At 42.3% G+C, this 27,724-nt stretch overlaps 1 protein-coding gene across 15 annotated transcripts in view; it reads left to right on the top strand.

The window, feature by feature from the left end:
* NEDD4L (NEDD4 like E3 ubiquitin protein ligase) overlaps positions 1 to 27,724 on the top strand; it is a 335,097-nt gene that overhangs the window by 260,590 nt on the left and 46,783 nt on the right. For 7 of the 15 annotated variants that reach the window (XM_069746056.1, XM_069746057.1, XM_069746048.1 and 4 more), the window contains 5 exons: positions 7,578 to 7,709; positions 9,826 to 9,945; positions 13,637 to 13,834; positions 17,974 to 18,051; positions 21,538 to 21,592. In XM_069746056.1, coding sequence (XP_069602157.1) covers positions 7,578 to 7,709; positions 9,826 to 9,945; positions 13,637 to 13,834; positions 17,974 to 18,051; positions 21,538 to 21,592 — 583 coding nt within the window. Of the gene's footprint in view, positions 1 to 1,792; positions 1,853 to 3,089; positions 3,150 to 4,132; positions 4,193 to 4,833; positions 4,894 to 5,349; positions 5,410 to 6,021; positions 6,082 to 7,577; positions 7,710 to 9,825; positions 9,946 to 13,636; positions 13,835 to 17,973; positions 18,052 to 21,537; positions 21,593 to 27,724 lie in introns of all 15 variants that reach the window. The other 8 variants (XM_069746051.1, XM_069746052.1, XM_069746046.1 and 5 more) reach the window with 2 other exon arrangements.

Raw genomic sequence — 27,724 nt, forward strand, 5'->3', positions numbered from 1 at the left:
ACACAACGACTTACCAGCGATCACGGCCAGGTCGTATCGCTGGTCGTGATCGTTGGTAAGTCGTTTAGGGTAACGGTACCTTTTACATTTACTCACTTTAGTAAGTTGTACAACTTGTTGAAATAGAGGACTTCTGAAAAGTGACTTGGAAGAAGGGGGCTGGATTGGCTATTAGTATTAGCAGTTAGGCTGACCCCTTCACACAGCTCTGCTCACATACTGTCTTGTATTGGGCGCAAACGGAAACCCCAATCTTTCAAGACCTTCGTCTAGATGATTGGGACACCTTTATTAAAAAGTTGCTTAATTTGCTAATGTATGTATAGTAACAAGATTTTTTTTTTTTCCGCTGGGTGACCCCTGTAAATTTTTGGTTTAGACTCACCAGCCGGTGTCAAGTTGTTGGGTTTTTCCTACCGGATCTTAGCTAAGAGCAGACTCATAAGTCTGTGTGATGGACTAGATCATTTCCTTCCATTCTAAGTTCTCACCAATGTTTCCACAGAAACAACCAACGTAAACTTTACAAACTTTGTTGAAGTTTCTTCTTTTATTCCCTCTTGTTGTTTTCCTTCTTATCGTCGTAGTCTGTCAATTTCGTTGTACGTGGTCTAATCCCGTAGGATGTGGCTACGAGCCGAAAACCTCTTTCTTTAATCCTTCTTGGACTCCATTGAACGACGTGTGCCACCATGGAAATCTGTCTTCTCTTGTGTCTCAGCTGACATGAAGAAGGTCTCCAACTTACTAGTTTCATTGGAATCTCACGGGACAATATTTCTTAAAACGAGAAGACGGGGAGAAAAAAAGTTGAAAAATGAAGATAAGAAACCTATTTGGAGGCTATTTGGAGGCTAATATTTAATTAAGCCCCAAGTGGACCTTTCATCATCTCTTCTTCTTTTTGTACCCTATTTTTTGAGTTTGATTATTCCCTAGTCAGATTACAGGAACAGTCCACAGAAGAAGAAAAAAGATTTTGTGAGTCGCAGTGACTTGTCAATTAGTAGCGCAGTTGGAAAATGAACTTTCATCATGAGCAGTAGACAGGAGGTCACAGAAGACATGATTCTTCAGATGAGCACAGTGTTATCATGATGGCTAAATAATCTTGATTACGTTTTGCAAAACTGACCTCTTCGCCTTGTTTTTTTTTTCTCAACTACTGTTTGCTGTAAACCCAATGGGCGTTATATCGTACTCCCTTGAACTAAACGATAGCTAAATGTGCTCAAGTGACCACTAAGGATCTCCAAAATGTAACCAGTCGTCTTGATCCCGGCTGTTGACCTCCTCTCCCAGTCCTCAGTGATGAACCATTAATATTAGAACCCGGGATATTTTGCCATTTGATCCTTGATGCTCATGTTCTCTCTAACTGAAAATTACTCCTACAAAATATAAGATAGAATGGTGGCTGTCTTGGTTGTCGGGGAACAAGATATCACTAAGAAGTTCAAAGGGACAAAACTGATATCTATATTTTTTTGGTAATTTCAATTTTTATGCAATTTTTGGGGCAGTGTTTTTTTTCAAATTTTGGATGAAATTTATTTGAGCTCGGATGACACAGTTTCCGTGTTGACTTCTGACTGATACCTCATCCTAATAAGTTCTTCCTCTGTTTTGGGGAAATTGATCCAATCATTGATATTCCTTAATTTTCTAAATATTCCTGCATCTCTAACTCCCTTTCCTTAACGATTCTCCTTCTCGGCTAATGATAACTCATTCCTCATATTGACCCTATAGATTTATTTTTTTTTTTAATGGTCACATTATTGTTCAACAGCCCGACTCTACAACTGGAACATCGAGGTCTTCAACTGTGACTGGTGGGGAGGAGTCCACGGTAATGTCTACATGGTTGTAGTGGGACCGCCTAGTAGTTGTTGGCCAAACTTTTGGCTATAGGCTCGCAACCCCACATTGAGTGAAATTTCATTCAACCTATGAAATATTGTATTTGATCCTTCTCCTTTTTAGTTTTTTTCCAGGCCTTACAATAGTTTGATCATTTTTCAACTATACCTTTTCTCATTCTTTGTAGAGCTCTTTCCACCTTTTGGCTTTTTGGTTAATATAGTCTTTACCTAAGTGTCTTAAGAGAAATGACCCAACTTAAAAAAAAAAAAAAAATGCTAGATGCATAGGGGTCTGACCAACGGTACGGCCATCTCTGGCCACCATTCTCCCAGCCACTGTTAGACATTGGTACCATTTTTTATAAGCAGCCTAGGTTTTGAATGTAATAAGATGGTACACGCTCGGCCAGTGGTACTTGATAACTTGTTAGCCTCGGTCTTAACTGATGGAGGATACGAGGGGCCTAGGTCCGGTAAAGGTCAGACCTCCATCAGTCTAGTAATTGTTGATTGTTGTAAAATGATTTAAGCTAAAATTTATTTCTACATCACTCTTTTGGTGAATGAATTGGGTTCCAGGGCATGCTGTGTGTTCTCCTTTCACAACACAATATATGGTGGGGAGCTATAAGCTAAAATGGTGGCCAACCTTGGTTATCGTTTGTATTCCATGGATATAATTTTAACAAAGAAATAAAGAACATTCACAACTTGACTAAAGGGAGATATTTTTCTTCATTGGCCATTTTATGATATTACTAATCAAATTTTTCGAGAAATTTTTTCAACATGGATGATTTGTTTTCCATCTCGAGCTGTAAAGTTCCCTTGTTGAGTTCCGATTGATGAATGTTCTTAATACTTATATTGAAGATCCAGTGTTGGTCAATTACACTGTTACTTATTGGTCATTACCACCATCACCAGTACTTATCATTCATGTTTCACTACATCGTACTCTGTCACCTACACTTTCTATGAACTCTTACCGAAAGAAATATTGTGGTCCAAAGATCAATTGACTATTGCATTATACATTATGGACGATCTTTAAAACGCTACGTCTGTTTTTGGTAAATCAACCAATCAGATATTACTAGATTAACTAATTATTCTTGTATGTCTAACTCCCCTTTCTTAACGTTTCTCCTTCTCTTCTAACATCTCATTCCTCAAAATGACCTTGTGAATTTTTTATTTAATGGTCACCTTATTGTTCAACAGCCCAGCTTCACAACTGGAAGAGCGCGGTCTTCAACTGTGACTGGTGTAGAGGAGTCCACGGTAATGTCTATTTGGTTGCAGTCGGACAGTCTAGTGATCGTTGGCCAAACTTTTGGTCATAAGGTCATAACTTCACATAGGGTGAAGTTCCATTCCAAATATGAAATGCCACATTCGACCTTTTGTAATTTTTTTCTTTTTTCACAGACCTCATAGTAGTTTGGTCACTCATACACTGTAGTTTCTCTATTTTATTTGTTGTAGAGCTTTATCCACATATTGGCTTTTTGGTTAATATGGTCTTTAGAGAAATGTCCCAACAAAAATATGTGAGTCACCACTTCTGCTGGCTTTGTCAACTACCTAAAGCATCACCTATCAACTGGATGCATAGGTGTCCGATCACCGCTACCTCCATGTCGGACCACCATTTTCCGAGCCATTCAAAGTCTCTGATACTGTTTTTACTAGCGCTGATTGTTTTGAATGGAAAAAGTCACATGCTTGGCCGTTGCCCCATTTCATAACTTGACCAAAGGGAGATCTTCATTGGTAATTTTATCCTTTTTGTTTAAATTATAGGGTTGTTTTTTTTTGTTGTTTTTTTTTATACATGGTTGACTTTTTTTTTTTTCTAGCCTAGACAGGAATGTTTACATGTTGACTTCCGATTGATGAGCCTTCCTAATACTTAGATTTAAGATCCATTGTTGGGTGATTACACTGTTCCTAGTTCTTGGCACTCTCATGTCATTTGCTCATGTTTCACCTTATCGTGCTCGTTCACCTACACTTTCCAGGAACTCACGGGAAAAGGTTTTTAAGCACCACATAATAGTTGAGTATTGCGTTATTCATTATGAACGTTCCTGAAAACTCTACTTTTGTTTTTTTGGGGGGAAATCAACCAATCAAAGAATATTCCTAAAATACATAATTAATTACTCATGTAAATCTCCACTTGATGATTCTGTTACATGGCTAATGTTAACTTATTCCTCAAACTTTTGATTATTTTTAATGGTCACGTTATTGTTCAACAGCCCAGCACAACAACTGGAAGAGGGCGGTCTTCGACTGTGACTGGTGGAGAGGAGCCCAGGGTAATGTCTACGTGGTTGTAGCAGGACAGTCTAGTCATCATTGGCCAAACCTTGGTTTATGGGCTAATGACCCCACATGGAAAAGAAGTACCATATATATATATTTTTTTTTTTTTGATCATGCTTCACAGTAGTTTGGCACATGTTCGGTCACTCATACATTAAAACGCTTTCTCGTCACAGTCTTGCTGCTTTACTGAACGGGGGACTGAGTTTTTTTTTAGTCTTGAAGACGAAAGTTCACATGACTACTTCCAACTGATTAGCGTTCCTAATACTGAAACTTAAGATCCAGTGTTGGACTATTACACTGTGACTAGTTAGCCATTACCACTTCTTGTCACTCACATATACTCATGTTTCACCACGTCATACTCTGTCTCCTACACTTTCCAGTAACTCTTACACAAAAAGTATTTTGGTCCACGGAACAGTTGACTATTGCATTATACATTATGAACGTTCTTGAAAACTCTTCGTCTGTCTTTGGGAACTCGCCAATCAACGATATTCCTAAACTACTTATCTAATTATTTCTTTAAAGCTTGCTTCACTTCCTTGATGATTCTCCTTCTCGGCTAATGATAACTCATTCCTCAAAATGATTTTCTGCTTTTAATAGTCGCGTTATTGTTTAACAGCCCATCTTCACAACTGGAGCAGCGCAGTCCTCAACTCCGACTGGTGTAGAGGAGTCCACGGTAATGTCTATATGGTTTTGGTAGCACAAGTCTTTTGATCGTTGGCCAAACTTTCGGTTACAGGATCGTAACCCCACATACGGTGAAGTTCCTATCCTCGTGTGAAATATTACATTCAATCTTTTGTCACTTTAGTGTTTTCCCAGGCTTTACAGTAGTTTGGCCATTTTTCCACTATCTCTTTTCTATTTTATTCATTGCATAGCGCTATCCACATTCTGATTTTCTGTTTAATACACTCTATTTCTCACTCATTAGTATTCATTAAAGATGTCCTTGCAAACTCTACATCTGTCTTTGAGAAGTTGATTCAATCAATATTACAAAACGTCTTCTCTAAGTGCTACTGTAAATCTAACTCTCCTTCCTTAACTATTCTCCTTCTCGGCTAACAGTAAATCATTCCTTAAATTGACCCTGTAAATTTTTTTTAATGGTCACATTATTGTTCAACAGCCCAGCGCCACTACTGGAAGAGTGCGGTCTTCAACTGTGACTGGTGGAGAGGAGTCCACGGTAATGTCTTAGTAGGACAAGTCTAGTGGTCGTAGGCCAAACTTTTGGTTATAGGCTCTTACCCCTACATGAGGTGAAGTTCGAATCCAAATATGAATAATTGGTTTCAATATTGGTCATTTTAGTTTTTTTCTCAAGCCTCACAGTAGTTTGATCACGTTACCACCACCATAATTTTTTCCATTAAATTCTTTGTTGAGCTCTAGCCACATGTTGGCATTTTGGTTAATTTAGTCTTGGTTATCAACGGTCTTCCATGGATAAAATAAGAAATAAAAAATTGGTAGTTTTAGTATTTCTATTTTTTTTTTTCCAATATCTGGCTAAAAAGTTTCCATTTAGAATTTCTGACAATGAGTCATCTGAATTTTGATCCAGTATTGGGACACAGAACGGATGACAATTGCATTATACATTATGGATGTTCTTGAAAACTCTACATCTGTCTTTGGGAAATTGATCCAATCAATGATTCTTAAGTTACTTACAAAATTATTCTTGGAAATCAAACTCCTCTTCCTTAACAATTCTTCTTCTTGGCTAACGATTAACTATTCCTCAAAATGAACCTGTGGAACTTTTTTTTTTAATGGTTGCGTTATTGTTCAACAGCCCAGCTTCACAACTAGAAGAGCGCGGTCTTCAACTGTGACCGGTGTAGAGGATTCCACGGTAATGTCTAGATGGTTGTAGTAGGACAATCTTGTCTTTTTGGCCAAATCTGTTATAAGCTCGTAACCTCATATGGGGTGAAATTCCATTACATTATTAAAATTTATTGTATTCGGTCTTTGTCATTTTAGTTTTATCCCAGGCATCACAGTGGTTTGGTCACTTTTCGGTTTTATTCATTGTAGCGTTTTTGCCACATTGGCTTTTTGGTAAATGTAGTTTTTACTGAAGTATCTTAAGACTTTAAAAAAACAATACTCATAAGTCAACATTTATGCTGGCCCCTAGTTGCTGAAGCTTTTATCACCTATCCTCTGGATACTTGATGGATGGTGTAAGAACCACTAGGACCTCCATTTTAGCGTTCAAAGACTATGGGACTGTTTTTGTAAATGCCATAATTTTTGAGTGGAGCAAGAGAGGCAAGCAAATGCTCGACTACTACTACATTCACACTGCTTCTAGTTGGTCTTTCTGCTGGAGGTAATGGGGGACTGAGGTTTCGGTGAGGATGGACCTCCATCGATCTCTTGGGTTTATCACCTATTCAGTTGCTTTTAAGCGAATACTATTATTTATATTGCTCTATCGGGGGCCTAAAAATGCATTCTAGGGCATATCAAAGTATAATCTTTTGGTGGTCCAGCAGCTGGACCCCCTACCTCCTCCAACAATTCTGGTGCCCAAGAGGCATTGGAGATTTATGGAGAAGTGCTTTCTTGTCGCCTTCATAGGGAGTCCCAAAGTCTCGAGAGTCACTGATAAGATGCTTTTTATTTTTTTGTGGGGTGGGGAAATTAATCTTATAATAGTTTAATAAATTGTCTGCTTTCGTTAAAGAAAAAAAACAAACAGTGGTTCGTCCATTTTACAGTGTATGTGGTATTATGGTTCAGCACTTCAAGAACTTTTTTCAACATGGACAGATATGGAGCTGTTTTTTGGAGAAAGCATCTATGTATTTCTGATTTTTGGTAATCCCGTTACCATTTCTCCCATGATGGTTGATATTTTAGTTAACGATCGAATACCGTAATATTGAAAAAGTAGACGTGTCTGTTGTATTGAAGCTCAATTCTTCTCGCTACTGATATTTATCAAGTGCTGGGATCCCCACTGATCATAAGAATCGGGTTCCCGAAGTGAAGGGAGTAGTAGGGAGCATGTGTGACGACCACTCCTGTAGACCGCGAATGTTGCGGTGGTCGCACATGCTCAGTATCGCTCCATTCGCACAGGGGACATTGACCTTATTATTCTCGGGTTTGGTATGGATCCCGGGGGTCAGATCTTCCTCCACCCTCAGACCACTTTTCGAATATTTGATAGATATTTCCAATTCCTTTAAGTAACGTAGTACTGTTTCTAGTGATAAGAAAAAATGTCTGTATCTGACTGGCAGTTTTGTACTGCAGATCTATATGATTTGAAGAGATTTGGATTTTTTATATATATAAATTGCATTTTTGCAATAAAATAATTTCTTGCACAAACAGCCTTCGGTGGCCTATGTACACACAACTCCGGGGTTACCGTCAGGCTGGGAAGAAAGGAAAGACGCTAAAGGACGCACATACTATGTCAATCATAACAATCGCACAACAACATGGACCCGACCAATTGTGCAGGTATGACTATCCGTTCCAGACAGACGCGACCACTTTTTCTGTAGTAGGGCGGCTCTTGCGCTTTTAGGACCGGTTATGGCTTATTGATGGGGTATGACGTAAATGTCCAATAGATGCAGTTTCTACCATGGTACCTACACTTATCTAGAGAACAGGGTCCTCCGTGCCTCATCATGGAATGGAGAATTGTTTGCGCATGCGCCGCTCTTATCATTCATTTTATGGAAGTGCCAAAAATTTCTTTTTTATTGTTCTCGAGACAGATGTGGACCTTCCCACTGGGATATGTGGTACCTACCGTGGGTCCTTAGCTGAGAGGTTGTCTCACGAGAGACCTTCATAACATATCAATAGGATGTGCCATAAATGCCTGATGAAAAGAGGACCCCACGTCTGGACCTGTACGAGTACGGGATTCCCCATTCCAGCTGGACTCCGACCACGTGTGAGTGGAGAAGTTCTATAATAGTCAAGTAAAAATTCAGCTCAAGTGAGAACTTCAACATCAATAAATGGAGAGAACCGGCGCATGCGCTGCCTCCTCTCCACTCACTGGTGGGCGAAGCTCGGTTATACTAGGAGAATGGGGGATTCCCTCACTAAAAACAGATATGGATCCCTCCTCTGGGACCCGCACCCATCGGTTATTTATGGTGTATTTTATGGATACGGCATTGATTTCTCCTTCGAGACAAAGTAATATGTCCATCAATTAAAACATTTTTCGCCTAAATCTAGATTGCATATGCATAAAAAATAGAATTGGTTCTTTGCTATTTTGTGCTGATCTGGAGTTACCGCCTGTATTACTTCAATTCTGCATTCACTTGCACAACAGTGAAAACAGCTCTGGAGTGTACAGTATATGTATCTACACAGTGACTGCACCTTCAGAATAGTGAGTGCAGCTCTGGGGTATAATACAGGATTTAACTCAGGATCAGTCCGGGATCCGTAATGTATGTACACAGTGACTGCACCAGCAGAATAGTGAGTGCAGCTCTGGAGTATAATACAGGATGTAACTCAGGATCAGTCCAGGATCTGTAATGTCGTGTATGTACACAGTGACTACTCCAGCAGAATAGTGAGTGCAGCTCTGGAGTATAATACAGGATGTAATGCGGGATCAGTAATGTATGTACACAGTGGCTGCACCAGCAGAATAGTGAGTGCAGCTCTGGAGTATAATACAGGATGTAACTCAGGATCAGTCCAGGATCTGTAATGTCGTGTATGTACACAGTGACTACTCCAGCAGAATAGTGAGTGCAGCTCTGGAGTATAATACAGGATGTAATGCGGGATCAGTAATGTATGTACACAGTGGCTGCACCAGCAGAATAGTGAGTGCAGCTCTGGGGTATAATACAGGATGTAACTCAGGATCAGTCCAGGATCTGTAATGTCGTGTATGTACACAGTGACTACTCCAGCAGAATAGTGAGTGCAGCTCTGGGGTATAATACAGGATGTAACTCAGGATCAATAATGTATGTACACAGTGACTGCACCAGCAGAATAGTGAGTGCAGCTCTGGAGTATAATAAAGGATGTAACTCAGGATCAGTCCAGGATCCGTAATGTAGTGTATGTACACAGTGATTACTCCAGCAGAATAGTGAGTGCAGCACTGGGGTATAATACAGGATGTAACTCAGGATCAGTAATGTAATGTATGTACACAGTGACTGCACCAGCAGAATAGTGAGTGCAGCTCTGGGGTATAATACAGGATGTAACTCAGGGTCAGTACAGGATCAGTAATGTAATGTATGTACACAGTGACTGCACCAGCAGAATAGTGAGTGCAGCTCTGGGGTATATAATACACGATGTAACTCAGGATCAATATAGGATAAGTGTGTACACAGTGACTCCACCAGCAGAATAGGGAGTTCAGCTCTGGGTTAAAAAGCTTGTTGTAACTCTGTATTAGCTCTGAGAATACTATTAATGGTGCTTCTGGGATGTCTAGACACCTTACACTACACAAAGATGAACTTATAATAATACGTCCAGTTTTGCGTTTTGGTTGGCATTGTCCTTTAAGTTGAATCTCACTCTTCTTTCATTGATGATATTTAGGATTAACTATGTTTTGCCTCTAAACTAGCACGCTGAAGACGGTGCGGTCGGATCCACCTCAAACAGTAGCAACCATCTGAGCGAACCTCAGATCAGGCGGCCTCGTAGTCTCAGTTCCCCCACAGTTACTTTATCTGCTCCTCTGGAGGTGAGAGTCTCTCTCATCTAATATGGACCTTGTCGTCGTCTTGTTCTTCTGCTCACAAAGTCTCCGCAATCTTATTTTCATTTTCTAACTTTGGCAAGGGCTGATGGCCTCTCCGCCGGCATCGCTCCTCTCGCTCTTCATGCTTTATAACGTAAACTCTGTTCTCATCTTCTGGTTTCTTTTATCATTTTCGCTTCGTAACTTTTCTTGATTTTCTTCTTGCTGATTTTTATTTGAACATCTTTATTCTCTTTATACTTGTATTATTGTATGTCTGTCGTGTCTATTGGTTGTTGTTTATGTCACCTATTCTTCTCTGGGTTTGGGTGGGATTTTTTGTATTAATATTTGCTTAATATTCCTGTTTTTAGAAATTATGAAAATGTTCTTTTATTGGTTTCCACCAATGGTGTTTCTCGAAAGACTAAACCAAGCAAAGCATGGACATGGAAAAAGAAAACTCAGGTGTACAGATAAATAAAAAGTTTCCAAAAATAAGGTCCAGACTCAAAAAAGTTAAGATCCAAAGTGTTCATATTTTCACATTCGAGCCAAGATGGCATCATGGTGGGTTGACGCATCTAACCAGTCTTCCCCAAGAGTTAGAACCAAGTTGGTCCAAAATGTGAAAACCTATGATGTTGTCATTTTGATTTTAATGTGAACTAATAAAAAAAGATTTAACTTTTTTTGGCACTGGACCTTTTCACTTGGTTTTGGATTTTGTCCATGTTCTACAAGTGGTCCATGCATCCTCTTCATAAGCCCAAGTGCCGGTGCCCAAGGAGACATCTGATGGGTGAACCTTACCGATCTTTTATGTTATAAATTGGAAACATGGCGCCCATCCTTTCACAGATCCTGTCAAGTTTCTTCTTTTCTAATGTTGTATCCATGCCATGAAGGAGAAGATGTTCACCTCTGCGTTGAGGCAAATCAGAGTTGAGTTGGGTACAAGATCTCCATTGGCCATATAGCGCCAAATGGGAGTCAAGGAACCAATGTTTGCTCCATGTTCTTAGACCCAAAAAAGTTGTTCTAGATCTCAATCTAATAATCTTTTTTTTATGGGAAAAAAAATAAGCTGTTGTCATCAATCATGAGATCGAGTGTTCTGAGACCTATAGAAGTCTTGTATGGAAATATTTTTTTCAAGTGCTGGTTCTCAAAGTCACCAAAGAATGCCTTGACGATGCTTTCTGCTTTTTTTGGCTATATAACATCTGCTTTGTCTACGTAATGACCACGACTTGCGTTGTCACTTCCGATAATAGGACATGGCAGATGATGCCATCAGTGATTTGCTCCTTAAAGTGGATCTATCCGCAGAGAATTACTTGTCAAACCACCAAGCCCAGGAGCCCTGTGCACACTCAGCTTAGCAAAAATGTTCAGCCCACCTTCCCACCTACTTGTTTTCCATCTATCTCCGCTCCATCTCTTCTTTGATTGACAACTCTAGCTTTACAGGAACAAGAAGAAGGTGGAGGTAGATGGAAAACAGATAGTTGGAAGGTCCTACGAATAGTTTGTCCTGGCCAAGCGTGCAAACTGAGCGCCTGAGCTCGGTTTGAACAGTCATTTTCTGCTGTCAGACTCCCTTTAAACTCCACTCGTTGCTAGTATGAGCACCTTGCCCCTCCATGAGACGTGTAGAGGCTGTTGTCAGAATCTCTCAATAAACCAAAGTCCTTGTCCTGATTGACGACAGTCTCCGAGCTCAGACCTTTGCTGATGATTAGACGTGAGCGAACACGAACTGTAAAGTTTGGGATTCGCACCAAACTCTGAACATGGACTTTCCTTAATGTCCATTGTACAATTGAGAATGAGACCATGGATTAATATACGGTTCAGGCCCCGATCCAAATTTTGGACTAAAGTTTGGTGGAACTCGACCTTCCACAGGTCCGATCGTTCATCCTGATGAGATCTTCTGACATGGCTAAGTAAACCTTTGTCCACCTTGGCAAATATTTTTTTTTTCCATTGTCCTATGTGTCTAAAATGAAAAATAAAGCAAATTATCCTGATGAAAAAGTGTTCTACCATCTCGGGTCCAAAGCTCCTGTGGAGAGATGTGTTCCCATGGTTACAGACTACAAACGAACCCTGCGTAGTCTGACGCTACGGACTTTCTTGCCGACTTTCATCTTGCTGGTCTACTTCTCATTCGTTGGCAAGTAGATGATGGATGGAAGGAAGAATGGCTGGAGGATCAAACTCACAAGGGTCTGTTAGTAGTTTACAATAGGATGCATATGTCCTGCAGATGCAAAACGGGAGGGAATTTTTGATCATCGGGACCCTCTGAAAAGTTGCTTTATTTAACTGCATTGGGACGATGAAATTAATTTTGTTTGCGAGGTGGTTATAGCCTTTTACAGTGTAGATGGTTTTCTTTCGGTGCTATTTTAGTTTACCGAGCTACAAATCTATTTGCAATGTGGAATATTGGGGCATTATTTTGCTTTTTAATAATGTGCTGAGTCTGAGATACAGAACTGATTGTAGACTGCACTCACTCATTGTTGCATTCAGAATTCCCATTTTCTAGCATCTCCTGCTGGTTTAGTACAGAGCACATAGCTTAGGCTATGGACAGGCTACCTTTATTCCTGCATTCATTTTAAGACCCCCCTTCATATGCAGCTTAAAGCCAGTTCTAAGTTTCAGATTCTTATTTGTGGGAGTGTCTCTCCCAGGAATATAGGCTGGATGAGAGATCTGTGTCTCTCCTAGTAATACATGATGTGCATCCCAGTTGCTGCTGCTGCCGCCTCCATTAGCCCATGTATTAAGAAGTATAGTTTCTATCCTGCAAATAATTTTGTGCTTTCCTCATGTATAGTCTTTTTTTTTTTTTTTCTCTCTGCCCTCCCGGAGACTTTAAATGCCTTCCTCCCTATCTACACAGTGGATATCCCCTCCCTGCTGCTATATCTAACACTGAGAAAAGGGACGAAGAGGAGGGCGGAGCATGAGCTCTTTTTTTCTTTTTTTTTGCAGATTATTCAGCTTTATAGTAGGATTGCACATAGCCTTTAAGATATCTGTACCTATTGGAATTAACCCATCCGTCCGTGCTTCATTTGGTGGGTCCAGACAACTATATGGACCCAAGCTGATGGCACAGAGTTACAAAGGATTAGGCATTCTGGATTTCAACCTGCCCAATCCTTCTTATATTTTGTTTTTTTTCGTAAATGTGTCCTATCTGTCAATGTCTTATCCCTTGGAATGTCCTTGTGATTCCATATGGAGGCTCTGGAGGGATCGTTATTGAACTTTTGGAAGTCTATGGGCATGAGTAAATCCAGCAGGAAAAATTACTAATGCTAAGTTCTAGCTAGCAGAATTGTGAATGCAGCTCTGAAGTACAATACAGTCTGTGAAGCAGGACCAGCACGCGATAAGTAATGCTGTAGTTAGTCTACTACGTAGTGTGGACAGGTTGATGATGATGATGGCACTATCATGCATAATAACACACATTAAATGCCGGCATGCTTAACACTCGGTTTGCAGCTAATTAATGTGTGGGAAATGTTCGCCGTGCCGTTGGCTCTGGGAATTTATTTTAATTAATATATTCTTTTTTGGGTTTTTTTTATCTTGTTTCGCATGAATTTCTCACCGTACTAATTGACAATTAATCCTTGTTACGTCTGCATTGTGTTTGACCGTACAGGGTGCGAAAGACTTTCCAGTGCGCCGCGCCGTGAAGGATACACTGTCCAATCCACAGTCGCCACAACCATCTCCATATAACTCTCCCAAACCACAACACAAAGGGGCGCAGAGCTTCTTACCGCCAGGTTGGGAGATGCGAATAGCACCAAATGGCAGGCCATTCTTTATTGACCATAATACCAAAACTACCACCTGGGTAAGCAACACTTTACTACTATGGCGCTCTCCGGGGAGACGTTCTCTCATATCGTGCTATTAAAGTCATGGAGATGGACCCTTTAATAACTAGCGGGTGGGCCCGACTACACCCCGTTGTGATCGACCCGGCTGGATCACGCACCTTTTCTTTGGAAATTACCATGGGGAGTACTGGGTTTAGGCCGAGGTCCTTCTTGCCATTTGCAATGTAGCACACCCATCCGGATGAATAATTTAAGGGGCTTAGCTATTTAAAGGGTCTGTCGTCATGTCCATTACCCTTTTAAAGGACATGTCCTTGTATCCATTTGGTTCCACGTTGAAGACTCCCCTCCATTGCAGAATCTTGAGTGTTTTCCCTAGAGCTCGTTCAGTAGGGGATAAGGTGTTATCTTAGCATGCTCTGGTGATAACCGAGTGTTTAAGGCATGCTCGAAAAATATATTGGAGTCCCCGCGGCTGATTACCTAAGGCTACGTTCACATTAGCGTTGCGCGCCGCTGCGTCGGCGACGCAACGCACGACGCACAAAAAAACGCTGCGTTTTGCGACGCGTGCGTCGTTTTTTGACGAAAATCGGACGCACGAAAAATGCAACTTTTTCTTGCGTCCGACGCTAGCGTCGGAAACGACGCACGTGTCGGAAAACGCAACAAAAAAACTGCACGCGTCCCCCATGTTAAACATAGGGGCGCGTCGCCGCTGCGTCGCCGCAGCGTCGCCGACGCAACAGCGACGCACATTAGCGGAACGCTAATGTGAACGCCGCCTAACAGGTACGGTAATCCCTGCATGTGTTGCAGCTGTCGAACATCCGCGGTGACTCAAACATATTTTTCGAGCACGCCGAAGTTACTTGGTTAGCACATGAGCATGCTCAGATAACGCTCATCACTATTGTCTACGCTTTCGGATCCCCCCTTTCAGAAGAACCGTTTTGACTTAATGATCACATTTAAAGGATATGGAGGTGACATTTGTATGGATTTTTGGCTAAAAAAAAAAAAAAAAAATCATTTTTTCCATTGTATTTCACTAAAATTTAGCAATTTGACCTTTTACTACTGGCTGTAGAATAAGTTAACCGAGAATCAGTCAGTGAGTTTGTGCTGATAGTTTAACTCTTTTTTTTGCTTTCCGTGTGCTATTTGACTACTGACCGCATCAATGCTGAGCTTTAATGTGGTCATAAATCAGCGGAGTGTGTCTCTGAAAGGGACGGCTGGGAACCGTATACTCGTAGAATAGCTCGCTGACGGATTCTCAGTCCATTCATTCTGCAGACAGAATTGTGCTGGGATACAAGAAGCCTGGAATTATCTACTTGTGCACATTTTTTCAACTGCAAAAAATATTTTTATCCCAAATATAAGCAAAAAAAAAAATTGTCCTTGAAAGTTTACTTATCCTAAGAAAAGGAAAAACCATGGCTGCTTCCAGAAACAGTGCCACCCATGTCCGCTGGTTGAGAATGGTATTGCGGATAGACTCTGCGGACAATCTATGGACAGGTGTGGTGCTGGTTTTGAAAGAAAGCAGCCATGTTTGGTTTTTTTTCTAATACTGTGCAAAAAGCCAATTGGGGCTCTAAAGTGCCACCTGTGAATGGAGCAATGGCTGCACATGCCCAGCACCCTAAATAACCTAGAATCGACCCTTCCGCATGAGATGAGCCCTGCTTCTGTTCAGTCCCATGTAAACAGGCGCATGATTACACAGAAGCCATGTGGTTATACTACAACAACTATGGCGGCTTTCCTCCTTAAATAGTCCATGGGTTGAGTCTTGTGATATTGGGGGCTAGGAGGTAACTTTATTTCCTTGTGGAGAATGCCAAGCCTGGCATGTCAGAGTGAGGAGACTTATACACCATGCATGCATAGTGAGGAGACTTGTACACCACGCATAGTGAGGAGACTTGTACACCACGCATAGTGAGGAGACTTGTACACCACGCATAGTGAGGAGACTTGTACACCACGCATAGTGAGGAGACTTGTACACCATGCATAGTGAGGAGACTTGTACACCACGCATAGTGAGGAGACTTGTACACCACGCATAGTGAGGAGACTTGTACACCATGCATAGTGAGGAGACTAATGCATAGTGAGGAGACTTGTACACCATGCATAGTGAGGAGATTTGTACAACATGCATAGTGAGGAGACTAATGCATAGTGAGGAGACTTGTACACCATGCATAGTGAGGAGACTTGTACACCATGCATAGTGAGGAGACTTGTACACCATGCATAGTGAGGACACTTGTACACCATGCATAGTGAGGACACTTGTACACCATGCATAGTGAGGACACTTGTACACCATGCATAGTGAGGACACTTGTACACCATGCATAGTGAGGACACTTGTACACCATGCATAGTGAGGACACTTGTACACCATGCATAGTGAGGACACTTGTACACCATGCATAGTGAGGACACTTGTACACCATGCATAGTGAGGACACTTGTACACCATGCATAGTGAGGACACTTGTACACCATGCATAGTGAGGACACTTGTACACCATGCATAGTGAGGACACTTGTACACCATGCATAGTGAGGACACTTGTACACCATGCATAGTGAGGACACTTGTACACCATGCATAGTGAGGACACTTGTACACCATGCATAGTGAGGACACTTGTACACCATGCATAGTGAGGACACTTGTACACCATGCATAGTGAGGACACTTGTACACCATGCATAGTGAGGACACTTGTACACCATGCATAGTGAGGACACTTGTACACCATGCATAGTGAGGAGACTTGCTCCTCTGTCAAATAAAGTATGCAAATTGTCTCTTGAGAGGAAAGGGACCATTTAATTTCCGAGAGGAGCATGCATGGCTGGAAGTCTCCTCACTCAGACATGCCAGGCTTGGCTTGTCACGTTACCCCTTAGAACCTCACACCTAGTCAATTCAGATCTCATATTTTGCAGGCAAAACTCCGAAACACCGCGTCTGCAAATTGAGATTCTGCTTTGGCTTTTATCCAAAGTCATATTGCAAGGCTCGTTAAAGGGTCAATACTGACTTCTAGAGTCGCTGCTTCCATTAGGTGCTCTATAGGTGGCGCTATATATTTGCGTAGCTCCTTTATATTGAAAAGAATGCAGCAGAGCTGCAATACCGCGCACGACCTGTGGACATTTGTGGCGCTATTTTTCTAGTCCTACACTCCCCCCATCTTAATTATTATTTTAAGTCTTTGAAAAACTGAACCAGACAAACAAACTAGTAATTAATTTTTACCAACAAAAATAATCATTCAACTTTTTACAGAAACGAAGCATTTCGGAACCAGACGTAAATGTTGAGTTTTACTGAAAACTAAATGACTTTGATTATAATCCACTTTTTTTTTTTAGTTATGTAACCAAATAAATGGAGACTGTGTTTGGAGCTTCCCCATCACAATTATGATCTCTTTATAAAAAAAAACTTAAATCCCAAAAAGTAGAGAGATGCTGCGCGCGCCGGTGCGATATGCTGCAGAGAGAGTAAGGATGTGGAGTAAAAGGACCATAGCCGAGCACTGCACTCCTCTATCTCCATCAGTCTCATAGACAATGAAGCTTTAATTCACATGCTTGGCCATCGATTCATACTAGCTAGTTATTAAAGACCCCCATTATCAGGATTGTTAGGGTCTCGGAGGTCAGGTTCCCCCCAGCGATCAGCACATTATCAACAATTCTGCAGATAAGTGATAGCTTGCCAGATTGGGAATAACCCTTTAATTAAAAACTCTTACACATTAATGTACCGAATGTTTCAAGTATTGTCATGATTGCATTTTGCAGCTTTTTGCGATGTATTTTTTTTTATTTGCCTTTTTATAGGTGAAAAATTCACTTATACTTGTAGAAGTCATATGGTGAAATAGCAGATCCCAAAACTGCAGCTGTACATCTAATACACAATACATATGTACAGTGTGCTGCACGGAACAATAACCATGCCATTCAGAAACGTAATATAATTACCAAGAAATCCATTCTAAGCTTTATGTATTTAGTGGATGAGCTCCTGTATACTCCTCTGTGTCAAGTCTAAATCTTTCAGGTTTGTCTTCCACGGTTACTGTATTAATCACATTTACGTGTCTCACAGGAAGATCCACGTTTGAAATTTCCTGTACATATGAGAACTAAAGCCACTTTAAATCCAAACGACCTGGGACCTCTTCCAGTGAGTACCTGACCGCACTAACTACATCCCATCCACCAGTGAGTACCTGACCGCACTAACTACACCCCATCCACCAGTGATTACCTGACCGCACTAATTACATCCCATCCACCAGTGAGTACCTGACCGCACTAATTACATCCCATCCACCAGTGATTACCTGACCGCACTAACTACATCCCATCTACCAGTGATTACCTGACCGCACTAACTACACCCCATCCACCAGTGATTACCTGACCGCACTAATTACATCCCATCCACCAGTGAGTACCTGACCGCACTAACTACATCCCATCCACCAGTGATTACCTGACCGCACTAATTACATCCCATCCACCAGTGAGTACCTGACCGCACTAATTACATCCCATCCACCAGTGATTACCTGACCGCACTAACTACATCCCATCCACCAGTGATTACCTGACCGCACTAACTACATCCCATCCACCAGTGAGTACCTGACCGCACTAATTACATCCCATCCACCAGTGATTACCTGACCGCACTAACTACATCCCATCCACCAGTGATTACCTGACCGCACTAACTACATCCCATCTACCAGTGAGTACCTGACCGCACTAATTACATCCCATCTACCAGTGAGTACCTGACCGCACTAACTACATCCCATCTACCAGTGAGTACCTGACCGCACTAACTACACCCCATCTACCAGTGAGTACCTGACCGCACTAACTACATCCCATCTACCAGTGAGTACCTGACCGCACTAACTACATCCCATCCACCAGTGAGTACCTGACCGCACTAACTACATCCCATCTACCAGTGAGTGCCTGACCGCACTAATTACATCCCATCTACCAGTGAGTACCTGACCGCACTAATTACATCCCATCCACCAGTGATTACCTGACCGCACTAACTACACCCCATCTACCAGTGAGTACCTGACCGCACTAACTACACCCCATCTACCAGTGAGTACCTGACCGCACTAATTACATCCCATCTACCAGTGATTACCTGACCGCACTAACTACACCCCATCTACCAGTGATTACCTGACCGCACTAATTACATCCCATCTACCAGTGAGTACCTGACCGCACTAATTACATCCCATCCACCAGTGATTACCTGACCGCACTAACTACACCCCATCTACCAGTGATTACCTGACCGCACTAATTACATCCCATCTACCAGTGAGTACCTGACCGCACTAATTACATCCCATCCACCAGTGATTACCTGACCGCACTAACTACACCCCATCTACCAGTGATTACCTGACCGCACTAACTACACCCCATCTACCAGTGATTACCTGACCGCACTAATTACATCCCATCTACCAGTGATTACCTGACCGCACTAACTACACCCCATCCACCAGTGATTACCTGACCGCACTAACTACACCCCATCTACCAGTGAGTACCTGACCGCACTAACTACACCCCATCTACCAGTGAGTACCTGACCGCACTAATTACATCCCATCTACCAGTGATTACCTGACCGCACTAACTACACCCCATCTACCAGTGATTACCTGACCGCACTAATTACATCCCATCTACCAGTGATTACCTGACCGCACTAACTACACCCCATCCACCAGTGATTACCTGACCGCACTAACTACACCCCATCTACCAGTGAGTACCTGACCGCACTAACTACATCCCATCCACCAGTGAGTACCTGACCGCACTAATTACATCCCATCCACCAGTGATTACCTGACCGCACTAATTACATCCCATCTACCAGTGATTACCTGACCGCACTAACTACATCCCATCTACCAGTGATTACCTGACCGCACTAACTACACCCCATCTACCAGTGAGTACCTGACCGCACTAACTACATCCCATCTACCAGTGAGTACCTGACCGCACTAACTACATCCCATCCACCAGTGAGTACCTGACCGCACTAACTACATCCCATCTACCAGTGAGTACCTGACCGCACTAACTACATCCCATCTACCAGTGATTACCTGACCGCACTAACTACACCCCATCTACCAGTGAGTACCTGACCGCACTAACTACATCCCATCTACCAGTGAGTACCTGACCGCACTAACTACATCCCATCCACCAGTGATTACCTGACCGCACTAACTACATCCCATCTACCAGTGAGTACCTGACCGCACTAACTACATCCCATCCACCAGTGAGTACCTGACCGCACTAACTACACCCCATCTACCAGTGATTACCTGACCGCACTAACTACATCCCATCTACCAGTGATTACCTGACCGCACTAACTACACCCCATCCACCAGTGATTACCTGACCGCACTAACTACACCCCATCTACCAGTGAGTACCTGACCGCACTAACTACATCCCATCCACCAGTGAGTACCTGACCGCACTAATTACATCCCATCCACCAGTGATTACCTGACCGCACTAACTACATCCCATCTACCAGTGAGTACCTGACCGCACTAACTACATCCCATCTACCAGTGAGTACCTGACCGCACTAACTACATCCCATCTACCAGTGAGTACCTGACCGCACTAATTACATCCCATCCACCAGTGAGTGCCTGACTGCACTAACTACATCCCATCTACCAGTGATTACCTGACCGCACTAACTACATCCCATCTACCAGTGAGTACCTGACCGCACTAATTACATCCCATCCACCAGTGAGTACCTGACCGCACTAACTACATCCCATCTACCAGTGAGTACCTGACCGCACTAACTACATCCCATCCACCAGTGAGTACCTGACCGCACTAACTACACCCCATCCACCAGTGATTACCTGACCGCACTAATTACATCCCATCTACCAGTGATTACCTGACCGCACTAACTACACCCCATCTACCAGTGAGTACCTGACCGCACTAACTACATCCCATCTACCAGTGATTACCTGACCGCACTAACTACACCCCATCCACCAGTGATTACCTGACCGCACTAATTACATCCCATCTACCAGTGATTACCTGACCGCACTAACTACATCCCATCTACCAGTGATTTCTTGGCCTCCTAGTTTGCTACAATGGATCACCTTGGAGTCCAGACTGATAACATTACATAACATTTTCTAGACAGAATACAATTGTATCCATTTCTCAATTGAGAGCAGGACCAGCTATATACAGAATTACTGCCTCTGAACAGAAACAAATGTTTGTATTCACTGACAGCAAATGTATATATCTCAAAAAAAATGGTTGAAACAGAAAAGTATATTAAAAAGTTTTAAAACTTTTTTATGTAATTAGGTTTTTTTTTATTGTGTGGTTTTAATATTGATAATTCATACAAATGATAGATCATCTATACAGGATTGGCGGGGACCCTGACTGGTTAGCGCCGTACAATGTTTAATGGCCGTGACTGGCGCTGCGAGTTCTCTTCCGAATCCTCACAGTACCATTCACAGCCACTATATAATACGCTGTGCCTTTTTGCTCTTATTGTTATGGATATTTGTCATTTTTTCTCTTACAGCCTGGCTGGGAGGAGAGGATTCACTTAGATGGCAGAACGTTTTACATAGATCACAGTAAGTAATGTTCTTTCCCCAATATTAAAAAAATAATAAAATATATATATATATATATATATATATATATATACAGTGGGGCAAAAAAGTATTTAGTCAGTCAGCAATAGTGCAAGTTCCACCACTTAAAAAGATGAGAGGCGTCTGTAATTTACATCATAGGTAGACCTCAACTATGGGAGACAAACTGAGAAAAAAAAATCCAGAAAATCACATTGTCTGTTTTTTTATCATTTTATTTGCATATTATGGTGGAAAATAAGTATTTGGTCAGAAACAAACAATCAAGATTTCTGGCTCGCACAGACCTGTAACTTCTTCTTTGAGAGTCTCCTCTTTCCTCCACTCATTACCTGTAGTAATGGCACCTGTTTAAACTTGTTATCAGTATAAAAAGACACCTGTGCACACCCTCAAACAGTCTGACTCCAAACTTCTCTATGGTGAAGACCAAAGAGCTGTCAAAGGACACCAGAAACAAAATTGTAGCCCTGCACCAGGCTGGGAAGACTGAATCTGCAATAGCCAACCAGCTTGGAGTGAAGAAATCAACAGTGGGAGCAATAATTAGAAAATGGAAGACATGCAAGACCACTGATAATCTCCCTCGATCTGGGGCTCCACGCAAAATCCCACCCCATGGGGTCAGAATGATCACAAGAACGGTGAGCAAAAATCCCAGAACCAAGCGGGGGGACCTAGTGAATGAACTGCAGAGAGCTGGGACCAATGTAACAAGGCCTACCATAAGTAACACACTACGCTACCATGGACTCAGATCCTGCAGTGCCAGACGTGTCCCACTGCTTAAGCCAGTACATGTCCGGGCCCGTCTGAAGTTTGCTAGAGAGCATTTGGATGATCCAGAGGAGTTTTGGGAGAATGTCCTATGGTCTGATGAAACCAAACTAGAACTGTTTGGTAGAAACACAACTTGTCGTGTTTGGAGTAAAAAGAATACTGAGTTGCATCCATCAAACACCATACCTACTGTAAAGCATGGTGGTGGAAACATCATGCTTTGGGGCTGTTTCTCTGCAAAGGGGCCAGGACGACTGATCCGGGTACATGAAAGAATGAATGGGGCCATGTATCGTGAGATTTTGAGTGCAAACCTCCTTCCATCAGCAAGGGCATTGAAGATGAAACGTGGCTGGGTCTTTCAACATGACAATGATCCAAAGCACACCGCCAGGGCAACGAAGGAGTGGCTTCGTAAGAAGCATTTCAAGGTCCTGGAGTGGCCTAGCCAGTCTCCAGATCTCAACCCTGTAGAAAACCTTTGGAGGGAGTTGAAAGTCCGTGTTGCCAAGCGAAAAGCCAAAAACATCACTGCTCTAGAGAAGATCTGCATGGAGGAATGGGCCAACAACAGTGTGTGGCAATCTTGTGAAGACTTACAGAAAACGTTTGACCTCTGTCATTGCCAATAAAGGATATATTACAAAGTATTGAGATGAAATTTTGCTTCTGACCAAATACTTATTTTCCACCATAATATGCAAATAAAATGATAAAAAAACAGACAATATGATTTTCTGGATTTTTTTTTCTCAGTTTGTCTCCCATAGTTGAGGTCTACCTATGATGTAAATTACAGACGCCTCTCATCTTTTTAAGTGGTGGAACTTGCACTATTGCTGACTGACTAAATACTTTTTTGCCCCACTGTATATATATATATATATATATATATATATATATATATATATATATATATTAGAGAATTGGGGTTATTGTATAACTTTGTTTGTTAGGCACATGTAGCCGACTTAATGTTGATTTATAGATATAGAAGAGCTGACCATCGAAGTGGTAATAATATTAAAAAAAAGTAATCATTATTAATATTTTCTATAGCGCCAACATATTCCGACGCGCTTTAGAATTCGGTGGATACATCGAGATGCAGCAAATCATTACTAATTCATACAAGAGGAGTGAGGGCGCATAATCTATAGTGGCAGTTCTGTATGGGGGGCCCGGCCCAGGATGCTCTGTTACATTTGTAACAGCAGCTTATTATGTAAGAGGACTTCACAGGCAATAATACAAAATAAAATGCTGATTTTTTTTTTTTTGGATCTAAGGGGTAAGGTTTCTCCTTTAGGAGCGTGACATGTCAGAGTGATGAGACTTGTATGCCATGCATGCTCTTCTGGGAAATTAAATATACAAATCACCTCTTCAGAATGGGAGGATTAGAACTCTGGTGCCAATAGGTGGCGCTGTGGTTCTAGTCCGCTTCCTTTCTGCAGAGTTATTTGTTGAAATGGCCTTTACATTGCCACCTAGTGGCAGTGAGCAGTACTACAGTTTTCTATGGTTTCTTGCCGCCAGAAATTTTTCTCCCTCTACAAGTGTCAGGATATGAAAGCAATGTGATCTTACTCTTTATTCAGGAAGTCAAGTGTTGATGTGTGGAGACAATGGTAACGGACATGTAGTGCCCTCCTACGGTACCGTATTTGCATTTGACCCCTCCCCCCTGAAACTTTTCGGTTTTGAGTTTGCAGAAGATTAACAACGTTTTGTGATTTTGATTGATTTATTTGATAAATTACAGTATATATTGACTTATTTTGTATGTTTGCTTTGCCTCCACACCAGAGATACGGGAAAATAAGTCATGCAATGAGTTGTTACCACAATGGCCAATGCATAAAACTGTGGACGTCCATGATCTCCGGCGCACAGAACAAAAGGCTGCAATACAATTTTTTTTTTTCCCCTAAATTGGACTAGAAAAGTTGCAGAATCTTAATGGAAGCAGTCATCTGTGAGCCGGAAGTCATTAATGCTCCCCAGTGGATGTACCGCTCAACAGATCCGGAATACAGATTTTGAGATTTTAGTGTAATCCCATAGTCCTCAGAGAAATAATAATATAATAATTTTTATTTATATAGCGCCAACAAATTCCGCAGCACTTTAGTGTAACACCATCCAAAAAACTATCTAATATTTGGTAAAGACTGTCACAATTTTCTCAAAATGTAGTACAACGTTACTGCTTTGCCTACGTTTATTGGAACTGTTTTTAGGAAAATTGTACACACTAGTGGCACCGCAGGAAAATTGTACACACTAGTGGTGTTGCAGGAAAATTGGACACACTAGTGGTGCTGCAGGAAAATTAGACACACTAGTGGTGCTCAGGAAAATTGGACACACTAGTGGAGCTGCAGGAAAATTGTACTCACTAGTGGAGCTGCAGGAAAATTGGACACACTAGTGGAGCTGCAGGAAAATTGGACACACTAGTGGTGCTGCAGGAAAATTGGACACACTAGTGGTGCTGCATCGAAATTGGACACACTAGTGGTGCTGCAGGAAAATTGGACACTAATGGTGCTGCAGGAAAATTGTACACACTAGTGGAGCTGCAGGAAAATTGGACACACTAGTGGTGCTGCATCGAAATTGGACACACTAGTGGTGCTACAGGAAAATTGGACACTAATGGTGCTGCAGGAAAATTGTACACACTAGTGGAGCTGCAGGATAATTGTACATACTAGTGGTGCTGCACGAAAATTGGACACTTTTTAATAGGTTCTCGCACACATTAGAGACTATCGAATTTCCAGCAAAAGGACATGCTGTGATGGGCTTAACAATGAATTGGACAAATCATTAACCATCTATATGGTTAAAAGGTCTGCAACTTTATAATATACATTGTGGTTCACCGCTCTGCTTTCTCGTGGTGAATAAAGCCTAACTTCTTTACATCTTGCGGGTGAGACTCCGTCCTGCTCGTGTTCTTCCATCTGTTTTGACCGTTCCAGTTTTTCAGATCACTCTTTTCTAAAGAGCCATGTCCAAGTGATATTTGGACGCCTGCTCAGTGCAGATTTTTAGTCTCTAAATTAAAACCACTTTTGTCATTTGCTCTACTTTAAAAATTCCCTACCATTCTCCCTATACAGCTAATTTTCTATATCTGTTAATTTTATTTGTTTTACTTCCTGTGATGTTTCATTTGTGGGGAGTCTGAAACGGGACGTCACAGGAGGATGGTCCTGCAGTCACTTCCCCACGGCTTCTTTTACCCACCCAAAACAGAACGTCATCAGGGAGTCGTTCTGCGATCGCTTAGTACTGCTACGGTCACCGGCGTCCCCTCATGATGTCGTATTTCAAAGGGATGAGTGGAGAAGGGACTGTAGCTTCAGTAGCCACTGCCACACTTCTGTCCCCTCCACCCTTATTTTCAATAACTTTTTCCATACTTCTGACCCCGCTGCCCGGCCACACTTCTATCTCCTCCTCCTGGATTTTCATTGTCTACCACCACAGTCCCTGCTTATTGCATCGGCATCTCTTTTCCTGAAATGATGGCAGCAGAAACAGAAATGTGGCAGTGGCCACTGAAGATGCCGGCGGCGAAACAGAAATGTAGTGACATCCACTGAAGATGCCGGCAGTGAAAGAGTAATGTAGTGACATGCACTGAAGATGCCTGTGGCGAAAAAGAAATGTAGTGGCATGCACTGAAGATTCCTGTGGTGAAAAAGAAATGTAGTGACATGCACTGAAGATGCCGACTGCGAAACAGAAATGTAGTGGCATCCACTGAAGATGCCTGTGGCGAAACAGAAATGTAGTGGCATCCACTGAAGATGCCGGCGGTGAAACAGAAATGTAGTGGCATCCACTGAAGATGCCTGTGAAGAAACAAATGTAGTGGCATCCACTGAAGATGCCGGCGGTGAAACAGAAATGTAGTGGCATGCACTGAAGATGCCGACTGCGAAACGGAAATGTAGTGGCATCCACTGAAGATGCCTGTGGCGAAACAGAAATGTAGTGGCATCCACTGAAGATGCCGGCGGTGAAACAGAAATGTAGTGGCATCCACTGAAGATGCCTGTGAAGAAACAAATGTAGTGGCATCCACTGAAGATGCCGGCGGTGAAACAGAAATGTAGTGGCATCCACTGAAGATGCCTGTGAAGAAACAAATGTAGTGGCATCCACTGAAGATGCCGGTGGTCAAACAGAAATGTAGTGACATCCACTGAAGATGCCTGTGGCAAAACAGAAATGTAGTGGCATCCACTGAAGATGCCGGTGGCAAAACAGAAATGTAGTGGCATCCACTGAAGATGCCTGTGGCGAAACAGAAATGTAGTGGCATCCACTGAAGATGCCGGTGGCAAAACAGAAATGTAGTGACATGCACTGAAGATGCCTGTGGCAAAACAGAAATGTAGTGGCATGCACTGAAGATGCCTGTGGCGAAACAGAAATGTAGTGGCATCCACTGAAGATGCCGGTGGCAAAACAGAAATGTAGTGACATGCACTGAAGATCCCTGTGGCGAAACAGAAATGTAGTGGCATCCACTGAAGATGCCGGTGGCAAAACAGAAATGTAGTGGCATCCACTGAAGATGCCTGTGGCAATACAGAAATGTAGTGGCATCCACTGAAGATCCCTGTGGCGAAACAGAAATGTAGTGGCATGCACTGAAGATGTCGGCGGTGAAACAGAAATGTAGTGGCATCCACTGAAGATGCCGGTGGCGAAACAGAAATGTAGTGGCATCCACTGAAGATGCCTGTGGCGAAACAGAAATGTAGTGGCATCCACTGAAGATGCCGGCGGTGAAACAGAAATGTAGTGGCATCCACTGAAGATGCCTGTGAAGAAACAAATGTAGTGGCATCCACTGAAGATGCCGGCGGTGAAACAGAAATGTAGTGGCATCCACTGAAGATGCCTGTGAAGAAACAAATGTAGTGGCATCCACTGAAGATGCCGGTGGTCAAACAGAAATGTAGTGACATCCACTGAAGATGCCTGTGGCAAAACAGAAATGTAGTGGCATCCACTGAAGATGCCGGTGGCAAAACAGAAATGTAGTGGCATCCACTGAAGATGCCGGTGGCAAAACAGAAATGTAGTGGCATGCACTGAAGATGCCGGTGGCAAAACAGAAATGTAGTGACATGCACTGAAGATCCCTGTGGCGAAACAGAAATGTAGTGGCATCCACTGAAGATGCCGGTGGCAAAACAGAAATGTAGTGGCATCCACTGAAGATGCCTGTGGCAATACAGAAATGTAGTGGCATGCACTGAAGATGTCGGCGGTGAAACAGAAATGTAGTGGCATCCACTGAAG

This window comes from Ranitomeya imitator, chromosome 1, assembly GCF_032444005.1.
Source record: "Ranitomeya imitator isolate aRanImi1 chromosome 1, aRanImi1.pri, whole genome shotgun sequence".
NCBI lineage: Eukaryota > Metazoa > Chordata > Amphibia > Anura > Dendrobatidae > Ranitomeya > Ranitomeya imitator.